Source organism: Colias croceus, chromosome 6 (assembly GCF_905220415.1).
Source record: "Colias croceus chromosome 6, ilColCroc2.1".
NCBI lineage: Eukaryota > Metazoa > Arthropoda > Insecta > Lepidoptera > Pieridae > Colias > Colias croceus.
Window position 1 is genome coordinate 4,376,353 of NC_059542.1, and position 18,022 is coordinate 4,394,374.

Genomic DNA, 18,022 nt, shown 5'->3' on the forward strand with positions numbered 1-18,022 from the left:
AAAAAATCTGCCTAACAAAGCCTTATCACATATCTTCCTCTTAAATAAAAATGGATAAGTTCAATGTATAAAATCTTATAACGAAATTCGGTACTTCAAAATCTGAAGAAGGTTGCGCAAATCTTTTTTATACCCGAAATAACTCGAGATTTAAAAATTGTTAGTAAGCTACCTATAAGTTTTATATTTTTTATACCCCGGAAAACAGGGGCATACTTAAGCCTATTTCATTTTGATAATAAATAAAAATATGAAACTACGTATACAGGGTGTCCCACTAGTGGTATACTAAGCGTGAAGGGACTTGTAGTAGCATACACTGATCATCTAAAAAATACTTAAACAACAAAATTTTGCTGCGCGAAGCTAGAGAAGAAAACATGGATTTTCAGGAAAAATTTAGCAAAAAAATTTTAAATTTTTTGCTAAATTTTTCCTGAAAATCCATGTTTTCTTCTCTAGCTTCGCGCAGCCAGTACATACCGCTTCTGTAATGTGAGCATTTTTTCTAATCTTAAACGATAGCTCACGTGCTGGTGGCAAAGTTGGGCGGATTGCTTGTTATGGGTATCAGTAGTCAGTACACATAGTTAGTTTTAAGAATTTATCTAATTTAAAAAAAAAATACGTCTGGAATTTTTTAAGTATTTTTTACGTACTCAGCGTATGCAAAACTATAATCTCCTTTGAGCTTAGTATACCGACGGTGGGACACCCTGTATATTGAATGAGTCTAACAAAACTTAATTTATTTACATATATAATATTTAGATTCTCAATGGGCTCTAAAAATTGATAAAAAAATGTTTCTTTCTTTTTTTTTCCCTTTTTTCTATATAGTCCACGACTCACCATACACAGCCCCATGTTCATCCTGGCCTTCCTCTCGCCCTTGTTGTATCGCGCCTTGTAGAAGTCCGTGAAGAGGAACAGGAACAGGAAGCCGTGCATCGCGATCCAGTACACGAACACGCGCGGGTACTGGCACGACGGCCGGAACAGCACCTGCAGCTGGTGGCTGAAGATCAGCACGAATTGCACCTGCGGCAAACAGAATATTATTACATTATGTAGACACATTATGTAATAGAAAGCCACTTACATACAGATTACACAACATGTTCACTCGTTACCCAAATAAGTTAAACACACACTCCCACAAAAACTCAAACACACATCCACCCACACTCACTCATATACATGCACACACACACAAACACACACACACACACACACACACACACACACACACACACACACACAAACACTCACACCACACATTCATTGGGTTGGCTATCCCCCTTTTATTTTTAATTTTTGCCTTTGTATAAATTTTCTTTTTGTTTTAACCTTTATCTAGACCACAATGTATTAAGGGAAGGGACTGGCTTTCTTAACACAGGCTATGCCTAGCAAGAGAGCCAGAGCCTCATAATCAATATTGTATATTTTAAAGGTGAAATAAAGATTTATTTTATTTTATTTTTTTTTATTTATTACTTGGCTAGGGGGGCTGCCCCCCTAGCCAAGTGGCTTTCTGTTAGCGTAGCGTTCAATAGAATAGACTACGAATGTATGAGATTGACGTAAGCTGTACATACGTTTGTCTACAGCTTACGTCAATCTCATACATTCGTAGTCTATTCTTTTGAACGCTACGCTAACAGAAAGCCAGTTGGCTAGGGGGCTGATATACACAAAAATAATTTACTAGATAGGAACAAAATCAACAACTACCAAAACAACAATATTACACTCAACTATACTCACTATCGAATAAGGTGCTATATAATCGAAATTTTATAATAGTGTACACTCTACATCATAATATAGACATACAAAAAATAATGCGCAAAACAAATACAACAACTACCAAAACAGCAATAAAACAATGGTGTTTATAAATAATTAGACTCACAATCAAAAATTAGGTTTAGTTTGAACATTCATTCAAAATAACACCTTATTTTGTGGCAGTAATGTTGAAAGTTCATTGTATACGCTGATGAGAAAACTCTGCCAATAAGACAGACGCGTAAGCAGAGGTATGCCTTGGACAATTATTGAGCATGATTTTAAGTCTTATAGTTGTTTATTTATGACGATGAAAAATTGAGAATATTACATGGAAATGATAGGAAAAAATAAACACAAGACGAATTACATATTTAGTTAATGAATTAGATTCTAGAAGCTGAGATCTAAAATTTATTAATTTATTAAGTGGTATATAGGTCAAATGACCCGTGGTGCTGTTGATTCTGCCTTATTTTGTACATAATATTAGTAGAAAACACTTCTTTTTTTATTAAATATTATATTAGATTTATTCTGAATTATTGTACTATAGTTTAACTTTTACGAAAATAGATAAAAAAGATTATAATAATTTGTTAATAATCCTTGACACAAAAAATTCTTTCACGACACTCATGGTCAGTTTAATGCTTTTTTAACGTTTTTACATATGAGACCAATTATTTTTCATTTTCCATTTATTTTTCCTTAAAAGAATAAATACTTAATCTTTGACTTTTTTCCATTTGTTAGAATGATCATTTGATCAATGAATAATTAATAAATGTTGAAAAAAAAACATTAATTTATCGCAAATACTACTGATAATATTACGAGAAATGTCTGTTTAAAGTATCATTATATGGAATCTGATAAGTTTGATAAGTAATCTGCTAAATATTCATAAAATAACACTTGCATATAAGTTAAAGCACGTGCTGTACTGCTGTGCAAATACAATTCATGTTTGTTTACATTAGCTACAATGTATTATATACTTGTACATATAAATCTATTTTGAACTTATTAGCAAAAAAATAGAACAACAATATAAATAAGGCAAAAGGAATCTAACAGCGTCGGTAAACGACCTTATATTATGAATGCCATTGAACCTAACCAAGTAAGAAATGTACTGTAGTGCTATGATTCATTAAGGGAAAAAGGATTGTATGGAAAACGAAGAAATCATTTCCTTAGACGTATAAGTAAAAATTTTTTTGTTACTGGAATATTCCATGAATACTTTGTTTCATGATATTGACATGTTTTTAAAAGAGCACCTATGTCTATGGAGTTTTGGCCGGTTCTTCTCCATAGATACTGATTTCGAATTTTCGGTTCTTCGAATCGGTGGGAAATTTTTAAACTGTTATGATGATTCAAAGGTGCTGCCAGAAGAAGTCTAATTGAATAAATAATGCTTTAGTTAGAGATATAATAATGTCAAAAAAGTGTAATCCATACCATTTGGAAGGCAGTGAGGTATTTCTTCCACCAGATATACTTCTGGTACCTCGGTCCCATTGCCGATACCATGTAGTAGAAATACATAACAATATGCACGAACGTGTTCAATAGTGCGAAGAATGTACTGTGGCCACCTGTAAGAAACACGTTCACATTATTTATATTTCATATTATGCAGTGTTTACATTTTACAATTTATGTAAAAAATAATTCAATAAATGCACGTCGTATTAAACATAAATTAAACAAAATAAGGAATTTTCTAAAATATTAAATCGGTATTAATGTTATATAGCAGATAAATTATGTTCTAAAGATTGTGCTATTTTTTAGTTGGGTGTATTAATAACGTTTTTGTAAATTTGCGCAAACGTATTCGAATAAACCAAAAATTACGAACATGTTTCCGGGTCGGTACCTTGAGTAATTGCAAAAATATTAAGGCATTTCGAAATAATATTAAGCAAAGAAGAAAAACATGAAAAATTATGCACCGATAAGATCAAATGTTATGAAATATTTGTAACTTATGAGATAAATTTATTAAGTGCGATTTAACTTAGACGCTCTTTCCTCATCAGTGGATATTTTAAAGTTTATCTAAATTGTTGTATCGATTAAATGAAGTCACCGATGTATATTTGTTTTGATATACAAATGGCTAATGTGTAAACCCATTTCTCATTTACGCATAAAATATTAATTTCGTGGAATAGTGTTATATTTATTTATCGATTAGTGTCTTCATCTATACGGATGTAACGCTAACAAATAGTGCTAATATGTAATATTAACTGTTATATGACAATTTGGTCGTGTACAAAACATAAAAAAATACATCGATAGTCATCGAATGTGTTAACAATGATGCAAAGTTTGCATGTTTGTGAGTTTATACGTAAATCTGATTGACGAGCATTGGTGTAGGTTATCAAATTGAAATTTAAATATTGTTTTGCAAACGGAAGTTGCAAATTTTACATTTTATGACGAAACAATTAGTATTATTGTTGATATTCAACTTAGAATATATTAAACATGCATGATAATAAATGATTACGATTAATTAATTTCATTCAATTAACAAATTACACAAACTACAAATTACATTGAACTTAACAATTTGAAACAATACAATCTATTGAGCCTTGCATAATGTTTATTGATTAAGTAGTTTAATTGTATTGTTTGTTTAATTTTGTTACCGATGTAGGAATATAAATCAAGTAATTAATGCATTGATAGTGGTTTGAACGTTATTTATAAAGTAATTACATTTTTACAAGCCGTGACTTTAAACGATTTTAAGAACGTTTTCAATTCAGTATTAAGGCCTTAATAGGGGCTAGCGACCTTGCTAGGTGATTTACAAGGCGGGATCGGGGGACCGGCGCGTATCTACCGTAGTAAAAGTACGTATAAAAATTATTAAAAAGATATTTGGATATGGAATCAAAATTTAAAACAACCATGCCCTGTGTTTCAATTTCATAAACATACTGTAAAAACACTATAAAAATTGACGTTATATTGACTTAGCGTTTTGGTTTAAAGTTCAAAAATCGACCTCAGTTCATGATTTTTTTTCCAAAAAACCTGATTGTTAAATAAACAAATTAAAACAACCATGCCCTTTATCATATTCGAAACTATAATATACATTTTTTTAGATATGTACATCTTAGAAGAAAAACGGTTATAACTAGAGTTAATTTTCGGTATTAAAAGGGAATTCTACCCGATTCAGGCCTTAACTGAATATTATTACAATCGATGGAAAATTATGTACTGTTTTAATTGAAAATCCGAAATAACGCTTAAATATAATAACGCGATTATACGATTTTTCGTAGGGACAGATTTAATACCGATAATCAACTTAAAGGTCCACGAACCCGACGAGGACTTGTTTATGGGAGGGTGCGTGTTTTATGGATCGATTTGAGATATAAAACAAAACCGAATGAATATAATACTCTAAATTGTAAGTTTTTATGCGTACATATAAAACAACTATGTAATATATTTCAACCCAGCAACAGTCACACGATAATTATTATTTATTACATTATTATGGACGATATGATTACAATAGTAAGTAATTTTAACTGAATCTATACTTAGAATATTATAAAGCTGAAGAATTGTTTGTTTGAACACTCTCATGAACTACTACTACTGGTCCGATTTGAAACATTCTTTCGGTGTTATATAGCCCACTAGCTGATCCCCGCGTTTTCAACCGCATTGCTCCGCTCCTGTTGGTCTTAGCTTAACAATATAATATAGCCTAATAGCCTTCCGCTGCCTTCCTCGATAAATGGGCTATCTAACACCGAAATAATTTTTCAAATCGGACTAGTAGTTCCTGAGATAAGCGCGTTCAAACAAACAAACAAACTCTTCAGCTTTATAATATTATAGTATAGATTTATCAAGAAAGGCTTATAGCCTATAGGTTATTATCATCACGCTAAAACCAACAGGAGCACGCGGGTAAAACCACGGGGCACAGCTTGTATTTTATATATTGCCGTAACAAATTAATTAGAATATAATAGAGATAATGACACAACATTCACGGTGACGAGTTTTATTTGGATGTCATGAGGGTAGTGGGTCACATTTCGTTACTACATGTTTTAAATGCATTTATAATTAATATATATTTATTTATTTTGCAATCGTTGTAATTCAGTGGTGCTCTAAATATTATCCATTCATAATTGTTCCTTGAATAAATCTCTAATGAATACAACTAACCTACTTAAGACAATTTGAATCTCTTCCACATATACCTACTTAATTAACAATGAAATATATATTGCGATATAACTTATCCGCCAGATAAAATTACAGATAATATATGAAAATTTACGTCACATTACCAGCAAGTGGTAAAACCGGCTCGAAGTATCATGTATGAATATTATATGCCACATTTACTCTACTACTTCTTTGTGTACGTCTCAAAATCGAATTTAAGTATGGTTGTCAAAACGATGAGTTTTAACGATAGTAAACTAAATTCCAATACAGGATCAAAATACAAGTTAAACAAAAAAAAAATAGTTTAAAAACAATTAAATCACAATTTCCTAAGATAAACTCATGTTATTATTGTATTATCATTTGTCACCGGCCCTTAATCCGATTACAAAGTTTGAATTAAATCCGTCAGTAAGTAAAGTGGGACATAATCAACTCTAACGGAGTCAGTTACATACAAACATATAGGTGAAACTAATACATATAATTATATATAAATTAAAGTAGTCTATTTTAAGTATGTAGTTCAAAATCGAATCTTACGAAGTTACACACAAACATAAATGTGAATCTAATATTTATTATATGTATAAAGAGTATTAAAAAGGAAAAATATCACATACCTGGTGCAAACTTCAATCCGAACCACACGGACATCGGCATGATGCCGTGGTGTATCACGTGCAACGTCGACACGTGCTCGTTCTTCTTGCGCAGCACGAAGAACAGCGTGTCGAAGAACTCCGTGAACTTGCTGAAGTAGTACCACCAGCATGTGTTCGCCATCTAATCAAAGGAATCATTCAAATATATTGAATACCTACATCTGTGGAGCGATGCCTTAAAATTCGTTGCAAATAGGGTATATACAAGGATCCCGCCGTCGATGTACCTACTAATCTCAAAGGGACTTATCAATAATAATAAAATATTAATTTACCGGCCGAATTGAGAACCTCCTCCTATAAAGTCGATTAAAAAAGCAATATAGTTGGGCGGGTTGCCAGTTAGGGGTGTTCATATATAGTTTTAGAAATTGATCTTATAGAAAAAATGCATCTTGTTTTTTATTAGTTTTACATAATCAGCAGAAGCAAAACGTAAAGTCCCTTTGAGCTTAGTACAGCGACGGTGGGGAAACCTGTATATGTATGGGATATTATTACTTACAACAAATTGTATACACATTGAGCCCAATTATCTTGTTTAATAAAAAAAAAAAAATTAGCTATTAAATAAGAAGAATAATTGTGGGAAGCTTTTTTTTTGGAACACATAGGTTGTTAGTACTAATTAAATCAGTTTTATAGCAAAAAAAATCGTCTTTAACATTCTATTTTAGGCCTACCTGGTAAATGAAGATACAGATTTTGGGATTTCAATTGTCAATCAGTATTGGATTTTTTAATTATTTATTAATTTTTAATTATTTTGTAAAATGACACTAAAATGTGAAAGACGCATGTACCATAATCACCATAGGACAATAATTATTAGTCAATAAAATTTTGCTGACACCTTCATCCTCAAAGCAAAGTGACAAAGCAGAATTCCACATCAAACAAAATTGAACGATGACATCAATTGTCATCGTTCCTTCAATTTTTTCCATGTTCATCACATTAGTTATGCACACATATTGTTGTCACATTGAAAGTGTATGCTTACCGATATTTGTATACTATAAGTATATATAAGGACATATATATAAGGACTTGTATATATAAGGACATGACGTTAAAGGTTTGAAGTATTGATTTTGATTTCAGCTGGGTTAAATAATATAAAACACGTAAATAAAAATATTACACGTATTTGCTGTTATATTATAATACATTCTCGTAAAAACCTTTGAATTAAAATAAAATAACAAGGTAACTAGTAGAGGTCATTAATATAATATACTATATCATTAAATTCCACGTTTTAAGTGAAAAAAAACTTACTTTATGAACAATGTGTTAACCTTCTTGTTCTTTAATAATTTTCTATGTATAATTTTAAGACAAAATTACACTTCTTGCCTTGTAATAATTGCTTATTGAATAATTGTACATAAGTTTTTACGTTAAAGAGACATTTCAGAAATATAATATAGACCTTGCTTTTGCATTGTATATGTTACTATCTAATCTTGGTGATATAAACCATCGTAGTAAAAGATTCGTTATATTTTTTATCAACGTTTTTATGAATATCAGATAGACAGGATTGCTAACTTAAAACATAAGGCTTCATGCCCAGAATAACAAGTGATAACTGCGTTAAAAACAACCGACTTCAAACTTGCGCTTGCAACATTTACAAATACAGACAAAAATGCTCATAAAATAAAAACTACTGCACCTATCCGAATAAAATTTTATGGGACCAATTCGACACTATCCCGCATCGAACAAAAAAAGAAACACGTAAATCGGTTCAGAAACCTCGGAGTAATCAGTGTACATACATAAAAAAAACATACCGGCCGAATTGATAACCTCCTCCTTTTTTTGAAGTCGGTTAAAAATATGATGTACCAATTAAAGCCGGTTCGAACTTCCAAAATTTCACAGTTAACGTTAGATATATAAGAAAAATAGTAACATTACATCGTAATTCTTTTTATAAAATTCTTAATATTGTAAATGGAGATTTTCATATTAACATAACAAATTGTTATGTGAGAACGAAAATTGTAATTGTTTAATAATTTTTTATAGAGGATAAAAACTTAATTTACGTAGGAATCATTTAAAAAACGTTAATTTATATACGAATGTGCTTCGACAGCAAATCTGGTTATTCTAATTATACATGATATAGATATATTCGTAAAGTGGCTCAAACATACTTGTGTTGGATAGGCAGTTTTATTATAGCTAATTTTACGGAAGACATCCAAATGAATTCCTTATAAATTTAGATAAAAAACTGCTTTTTTACACATCCTGAACTATTTATATTTTAAATTTTTCATTTCGTAGGCATATATTTATATCCGCATGTATAGCGCACATTAAATGTAATATGAATGTATAATATAATATGAAATTAAATTCTTATAATTATATATGCCTAAACAATTAATGTGGGTTTATTCCAATGGATTAAGTATGCATGCATAATAAAACATTTGTTTTAATCTACACTAATATTATAAAGAGGAAAACTTTGTTTGTTTGTTTGATTGTAATGAATAGGCTCATAAACTACTGGACCGATTTTAAAAATTCTTTCACCATTCGAAAGCTACATTATCCACGAGTAATATAGGCTTAGGCTTTAGGTTTTATCCCGGAAATCCCACGGGAACGGGAACTATGCGGGTTTTTCTTTGAAAACGCGGGAGAAACTGCAGGCGGAAAGCTAGTTTTAAATATATCTAGAATCCATACAGTTCGTTTATAAGAGATTATGTTTTATGTTTTAGAATTTAGGCTTTTGTAACATAGCTCTGCTCTTATTTTAACTTTGTAAGGCCCAATGACCTATCTCTCTATTTCTTTATTATTTAAGTAGGTAGTTAATTTCATGCATAAGTAAAATAAAGCCAAAAGCCAATTCTATTCAAACACTTTTTTAGTAAATTGAAGTTTTGGACCACAACTATTTGCACCTAATTTTAGAACATCGGGTCGTAACGTACATCGATATAAATATAGGCTGGGCTTTACGAGTATCCGACATCGAAACTCATAATTCCGGTTTGATAATAATAATTAATTATTGTGGAAATTTTCTGAACACACTCTTGGCTAGATAATGACATAAGTGTTATTGTGAAAATCGAATTTACTATGATAAACGTAAAAAAGAGAATTAAACAAAAATTTCCTTATATTCCAAAGCTTTAATGTTTTACCCTTACATTATTTTTTCTTTGTCTTTCTTTCAAGTTGTAAAGTAGCGGTATTATGATATTATTTTTATCTGAAGATAGTTGGGAGGCTGGTGAGTGATAGGCATAAACATCTCATTCCTTAAAATTTTTAGTAAGTACATTATAAGACTTACCCTCATGGCTCTTGGACTCCGAGAATAATCGACGAGTTGACACCTGAAGTCGTAATGGCCCCACCATCCACTTGCCATATACTGTGTAAAAACAAAATTATATATGAACAATACTTTGATTTTTTGAGTAAAATTAATTCGGCAAGGCAGGTACATATACGAAAAACAAGAGCAAGGATATTTAGTAGTTATTATGTAATTAAAAGCATTGTTCGTTTTCGTTTCGACATGACGATCTAAAGTGGAACGAATAATTAAGTGATATCATTACAGTTGATTGCGTTAACATATCTCAGTACAATGTAAAATTGTTAACAATTAATGTTTTGGGAATTTAACTACCTTGTAAACAATAGATACAGACGACTCTTGAAATAAAGAAAAAATTGTTGGAACAAATATTGTTTTGATATCATATATTCATATTTTAAGATCCTATTTAAAAACAATGATATTCAACATAAAAAAAAGTATTTTCCACATGTGCCTTACTATGATAAAATCGAGTACATATTCAAGGTTCAAAGAAACAATTCCGGTAAATATCATGTAGCACTATTATAATATATAAGTGTGGAAGTGGGAGTCGAGCATGCTTCGGCACGAATTGGGCCACGCTCGCACCGGGGAAGGTACCACACCCTCACAGAATATCGGCGCCATAGTGACAGTTTACTGTCGCGTTCCGTTCGGTGAGTGAGGGGTCCGGAGGCCCACATCCCTTCCCATCCCCTACCCATTCTCTCCTTCCCTATCCTCATTCCCTCCTATCCTCGCCCCTTCTCCCTTTCCAAATCCCTTTGAGGATAGCAACACATCCACTTCCCAGTGGAGTGGATGCTTATGGGCGGCGTGTATCGCTTAACACCAGGCGACGCGTCTGCTCGGTTGCTATCCTATAGCAAAAAAAAAAAAAAAAAAAAAAAAAATATAAGTGAGAATATTAAATAAGTTTACAAATTGTTTTACAATCCTAGCATATAATTTGACGAGAAATATAATAACCATGTTTTTTATTATGTGAAGAAACCTTATTCTGTCGTTAAACCGTGATTTATGTTTTTTTTCTCGGAGACATACTAATATTTCTTAACAACAATTTATGGTGTTATTTGCGTTAAATCTTTGGAAGAGCGAACCCCTTTTCGGATATTATGCGTAAGTGAGATAAACACGTGTACAAATAATAACTTAATGTTATTTACGTTAAAGACGCTATTTACTTATCGTATTATAGTCATACGTACGTTCGGAATAAATATTAATGAACTTATCAATATCCACGGGTTACCTACCCGTGGAAACTTCTAAAGTCACAGTATGCAATATTACACAATAATAATCTTTTAATCTGGTTTAAGAAGAACGTTAACTGGTTTTAACTACATGGAAATCAGATATGTAGTTACAAAAAAACGAGATCTTTTACCATTTCTGAAGGAGCTTTATCTGAAATTCATACACGATTTAATTTTGCTATAAACACACCAGAAATTACCTCATTTAAGATTCCATATATTGTTCTAGCCACTTCTATAGTATCATTCTATCGTATTTATAAACAATTACGTTAAACTTTGGTAGGTAATGTATATTTTACACGTTTGTGTTAAATAAATATTTAACTACAATACTATAACTTATAAGTATTGTAAATTACGACATTACTACAATAATAATTCATATATGTCGTAAATTACCGAATATAATAAAAGGGCCTAATATAACATTAACATTGAAAAGTAGATGCCCTGGAGAACAAGGTCATCTTGACAAAATAAATATGTATTAGATGTTAAAATTGTAAGTACTCGATCTTTGTATAAATAGTATTATTTATTGACTTATAGAAACAACATCGAAGGTATTTACGCGAATCGAAATAATTATTAAAGATAACTTAAAAGCATTTACAATTTGTTTCATTTAACGTACACTATAGCAATAACACCTTGGTATATGTATATTATAACGTAAATGTGTTAAGGTTGTAATGGATAAAGTATTTATGAAACACTAAGGCAATAGATCAATGATTTATAGTCCAATAAGACACTGATTCTGCTAACGATAGTAAAATCAAATACGGACTTACCTCATAAAATATCCACGCACTGAATATTGTCTGCGCTAAATTGTATATTACAAGGGTATTTCTCAATTCGAACGGCTTGCGGTTAGCCATCAGCGACGGGCCCAGTTTCTTAGCGCAGAACGCATAACATAGGCACGCGGCTAATGTGGGCCATGGGGAAGACATCATCGGCCAATCTTTCACACGAGGATCTGGAACAAGAATGGTATAATAATGGATTATTTTCACAATTAAACCTAAGGTCGTTTATCGATCTATTTTAATATAAAGTATCACATAAGAACCATTTATTGGACATTGTAATAAGGCTTGTCAATAACGCCTAGAGGGCGTGGGAGTAAGAACGAAGATAAAAAGTGGTTATCCAGAAAATGCACTATAAGCATAAATTAATTATAAACCATTAACAAGATGTCTTGACAATTGCATATCGAATGTAAGGAAGTGCGTAATTATTTCAACATGCAGTAGCCAAGGCTTGATATCCCAGACCCAGGCTAAGGTCGACCGCTTGCAAGCGCGCCCTGGTCAACGCACTGTATACAGAATTACTGCTGTTACCTTACGCTTACTATATACATGATGATTAAACCTATTCGGAAAGCGGAAGTTATAAATATTTGCCAATAATACCTACTATGTTGACAACCAAAATCAGCTTATTGCAAGGTGAAGAAGTGTTAATGAATTGTGTGCTAAAAGTCAAGGAGACTCATAATCCCGTTTATTAAATAAGGCTCTATGAGTAGAATAATATATTTATGTTTTTCCAACTTGATTCATATAATATTATGTTAAACGAAATTCAACGAGAAAAATACATTATAATCCGAAATGGGTAAAATTTTTTTTACAAATCCATTGTCGTGTTAATTATTCTGTTTTAAAACAAAACCAATAAATATTATTTTTTAACAAAAAATAAATAAAATAGATTTTCTAGAAAGACAAAAGACAACATTATGAATTATGGTTACATTGTAACTACATACATATTTACGTAATACTCACTAAGAGCGCATTGTGCACGTCTTTTTTCTTGAAATATATCGATATTGATATATTTGATATATTTAATATATTATATGACTTATTTTGTATCTCAGCAATATTACTCTAGCTACAGGATCAATATCAAAAAAATATACAATGGTATATTGAATTTAAAATAAAACATCTAATTATATAGGCTCTTAAATCCCGCCATGAAATTCAGCAAGACCAAAATCGCTCTACTTTTTTTCACTTTTACCTGCATTTGACACATCACAGAACGGCAAATCTACTTCCGAAGGCTCTTAAAACTGTCGGCCAATGCATTGCAGACTTATTGCATAAAATGCCAACATGGGAATGCAGCTCATTTAGTTAATCCTTTAACTATCTAATCTGTCTAATTAGCCAAACATCAATAGAGCTTTATAGTTAATACCTACACTTTAAATAACAAATCAGTCACTAGCATCTAAGCACCAGATTTTAGCTTTTGATATAGATTTCTAAATTATTGCGTATTTTTTTTAATACGGTAAGTTTGACACATAATTAATCCGGATAAAGATAAATAAGATTTTTTGAAGTGAAACTTCTTTATCGGGGTTGGAAAAAAATTTAATGTAACATTTCTCCGTTACGCGCAATCTTTTTCTTATCCCGACCACGCGTGATTCGACGTAGGTATTTCTGTAAAGTTGCATATAGTAAATTATTTTTTGAAAAATAAGGTTATAAAAAAGTTTCACTTCTTACGTGTGTACACTAGTACACGCACACATTTTTTTTTATTTCCTACGATAATATGATGATGAATGATGTAATAAATATTATTTTAACATCGAGACAAATATTATTTTGTGCCATTTATAATTATTAATTATAAAATATAAGCTTTTTGATTCTTTAATTAAAAATTATCCCCTTTAAGAAATTGTATTAGATTTGTTTTACAGTAAACGATGTATATATTATGTTTGACCTTAGAGCAATAATTTACGGTAATAATACAAATTTACCTTGATCCTAACAATTAGCCTTTTATAAAATACCCAGAGAATATATTTATATTCCATTTTTATATTATAATATTCACATCAATTTTAATGTCTTTCTACACTATAAAGAAGAATTACAACAAAAAATATAGTACAAGAATAAGCGTGACAATCATTTTAATAAGTTTGAAATGAAAAATTTAAGTCACTTTTTCTTTTCAACTCATATTTTCGTACATTGTTTTTTTAACATACTTTAGCTAATCAGAATATACACTATTAGGAAAAAGAGTTTGGTTAATTTTTTTCGTAATAATTTATACTAATTTTTACTCACCACTTCTGTTGTCTAACAGATCTCTATACCAGGAATACACACTCTCCATCTTTGGAATAGGCCCCTAGCAACTAATTATATCTGTAACAATGAAAAAATGTTATTAATCACATGGGCTCGGTATGATATAATTTTTATAATTAAGCTAGTTAGTACAAAGGCGTGGACCCGTCAGTTTTCGTGACTCGCCGTTTATTTCAGGCCGCTGAGGGCCAACCGTAATTCGTATTAATAATTTGGACTTTGAAACTTTTCATTCCTAAAATTCGCTAGGTAAACAATTGTGAATTTTCATATGGCCACATATAACAGTTATATGAACCGGTAATCACAAGTTATTTAATTGCATTATTCTTATTGCATTAACAATGTTTAGCGTGGTTTAGCTGCTATAGAACAATTATCATTTGTAGGACATATTAAACAATCATTATTAGTTATATCGGGATGTATTATCATTGTAATTCTAACAAATAAATTACTTAAATATAAAAACGTACATAGCGGACACGGAAAATATGGAAATATGTAGTATTGTTATTTTAGAACAAATATTTACCTATTCGCATAGATTTATGTTGATACTATATCGTGGAGTATTGTGGCCGTGTCGAGTGTTGTATGGCGGAAGTATCACATTAACATTACGGCACTGTCCTTAAAAACTAGTAGTTTGCAGATTTCGCATACAGAATGTGTGATTAAGAGAATTTCCGGCAGTTGCGCCACAATGAGCCGTATAGGTATGAAGAGAAAGAGGCCAAATTAAAAACGCAATAACCGAATTACCTACAATTATCAAATTAAAGATTATTTATTAATACCATAAATAATTGGAACTCTACTACTACTACTATCTAGTAGGTGTTAATTAAAACGAGAATAATGCAAGCACGTGTTTAGCAGATGTAAGTGAACTTGGTGAGAGCACGAGCAAATTTGAAATTTGACAAAACATCGGAAGTCAGATGTTAGCACGTTTGTTTTAAGCGTTATGCCACTTCGTGCTATTGTCACGTTCCATGAACTGCTATCATATAACATTATTACATGGTAACGCTAGAAATGTTGATACAAATAGCATGCGGCTCATATGTTGTATGTAAACCTAAACGAGCGACTATTTTCTATGTTCAGATTCCAAAGCAAGCTTGCTTTGAATGTATTCGAAGGAAATCTTTTCGCTTTTATCTATACTAATATTATAAAGCTGAAGAGTTTGTTTGTTTGTTTGTTTGAACGCGCTAATCTCGGGAACTACTGGTCCGATTTGAGAAATTCTTTCGGTGTTGGATTGCCCATTTATCGAGGAAGGTTATAGGCTATATATTATCACGCTACGAACAACAGGGGTGAAACCGCGCGGAGCAGCTAGTTAAGGATAAAATGTGTCAAATCAAACGAGTAAGAAAATAAACAAACAGAAATTTGCGTGACTCTGTATGTTATTTTAATTACACAGTAGTATTATTGACACGCTCAGCATCATTTTTATCTTCTTTTTAAAGATGATAATGTCATATTATGTTAAGGGTCATAATGATTGAGAAGCATAAAACATTGGAACAAAATAAGAAACAAACAATCAAGATCACAGCACTGACACCAAAACAACAATGATCCCGCTTAACACTGAGTCCAATCTTACACAACCAGCTATTATGCTCGACCTTGACTCGGTCGAAGCGAAATTCACTCCCACTTACACTTGAAACATGAAAGTAAATTGAGTAGGAATTTGGAACTGTAAGGTTTCGCCGCATGAGTTCTTTAGGCATTGGAGTCATCAATATGGTTATTATGTCGTTAAAAGCGATGATAAAAGTATTATACTATGCTTTTGACTCGGTCAGTCGGTCATCGAGAGTTACGCAAGCTCAACCCGCTAATTCGCTTGATTGTATAACATAGTTGAGATCGCGGTATTTCTCAAAACGGTCGGAGGAGGAAAGGAAACAGGTGACAGTGGTTCGTCTCGTATCGCCTGCGAGTGCGGAGCGGCAACTTTCACCGCGAGCACGGCGCGGGCGCAGCGAGGCGCTGGCTGGCGCACGGGCCGCAACGTGCGCTTTACGTAAGGACATTGCGCCAGACTCCCGCCGCCGCGCTTCGCCCTGTGGAACCGGTGACCCACTGCCACAAAGCCGCACCCCACTCCTCGACATTCATCCCATAGAACGTTCTCAAACATTGCGTTACATATGTTACGTGCCTTCGAGTACGAAACGATGTTTATGTATTCTTTCAAACACAATTTCACTTCATTGCTGAAGGTGAATACCAACCAGAGCATTACATTATGAAAAATTAATTATTAATGAAAAAATATTTTGATGACCCAAATTACATTTAGCAATTAGTGTGACTGTAACAAAACTATATACGAAATTAGTTTCAGTAATGCAATTCGCAGTAATGTCGCGTGCCTACTGTTACTGAAAGTTAGTGATATAAAAATTTCTACAACATACCATAACAAACACTGCGCTGTTATTTGAATACCTACTTATATTTGTTCTAATTTTTAAATTTCATCTGTAATTATGATAATAAAGTATGATCTGGTCGTTTATAGTGTGATGAATTTCTCCCGAACAGTTTTTAATTTAACAGATTTAAGATTTTATTAGAATGGTATACAAAATCAGTTTATCTTCTAATCTATTTTAAGCGAGAAGAGAGTAGGTATTATCAGAAATAGATGATTTAGAAATACACGATAATTGCTCTAATAGAAAGAGTTTCTGGAGACCAATCAATCCTAATCAAACGATTAATTATATTATTTATTATTGCATTACATCTATGCACAGATAAACATGCGTAAACAATGCGACATCCTTATCTACGTGGTTAATTTGTCTAGACAAATACACAATTACCTATATTATTTCAATGTCAAGTATCGAGTGCCTACAGTAGTAACTAACGGGAAGGTAGAAACTTGATAGGAATCAACACTTCGTTGGGCCAGTTATGATACATTACAATCGGTTATCTTATCTTTCGATATCATGCAATTTTCACGTTAACACAACACGATGACTAATCGTGTGTTGTGACTAATGGTAAGGTGTTAAAAAAATCTATCGATAAACCTAAATTTCCGTAGAATTCGAAACCTTTGTCATAGTCATCAATGATAACGCCCTAATATATTAATATTAGGGGGCGATAGTAGTAATAATAGCATAGTAAGGCCGATACTGTGACCCAAGGATTTCAATCATTAGAGCTGAACATCTTTAAATCGTATGCTTATAATTTATAGTTCCACCAAACGGTAGTCAATTAAAATTGAAGAGTTTAGAATCTAACGATACTGGATAGAAAATCTATAAGTCATTTGTATTGTAGTTTGTAAAACTTAAGAGTTTGCTTTTGCGCTTATCTCAGGAACTACGTCGTAATACGCAAATAGGTAGTCTATTTCTATTTATCTAGGAAGGTTGTCATAATGCCAAGACTTAATGGGAGCTAAGCAATGCGAGCAAAACCGCGTAGCTCAGTTAGTGGGTCATAATTAACGACCAAGTGTACTGGAATGTATCCATTTTAGTCAAT

The 18,022-nt window shown here is 31.9% G+C and overlaps 1 protein-coding gene across 3 annotated transcripts in view; it reads right to left on the reverse strand.

Annotated features, from left to right (window-relative positions):
* LOC123692371 (elongation of very long chain fatty acids protein AAEL008004-like) overlaps positions 1–18,022 on the reverse strand; it is a 37,018-nt gene that overhangs the window by 7,004 nt on the left and 11,992 nt on the right. For 2 of the 3 annotated variants that reach the window (XM_045637107.1, XM_045637108.1), the window contains 6 exons: positions 14,459–14,539; positions 12,131–12,321; positions 10,036–10,116; positions 6,660–6,822; positions 3,265–3,401; positions 853–1,041 (listed from right to left, as the gene is read on the reverse strand). In XM_045637107.1, the coding sequence (XP_045493063.1) occupies positions 853–1,041; positions 3,265–3,401; positions 6,660–6,822; positions 10,036–10,116; positions 12,131–12,321; positions 14,459–14,507 (810 nt within the window). In that variant the 5' untranslated portion in view covers positions 14,508–14,539. Of the gene's footprint in view, positions 1–852; positions 1,042–3,264; positions 3,402–6,659; positions 6,823–10,035; positions 10,117–12,130; positions 12,322–14,458; positions 14,540–15,017; positions 15,038–18,022 lie in introns of those variants that run through there. The other variant, XM_045637109.1, reaches the window with a different exon arrangement.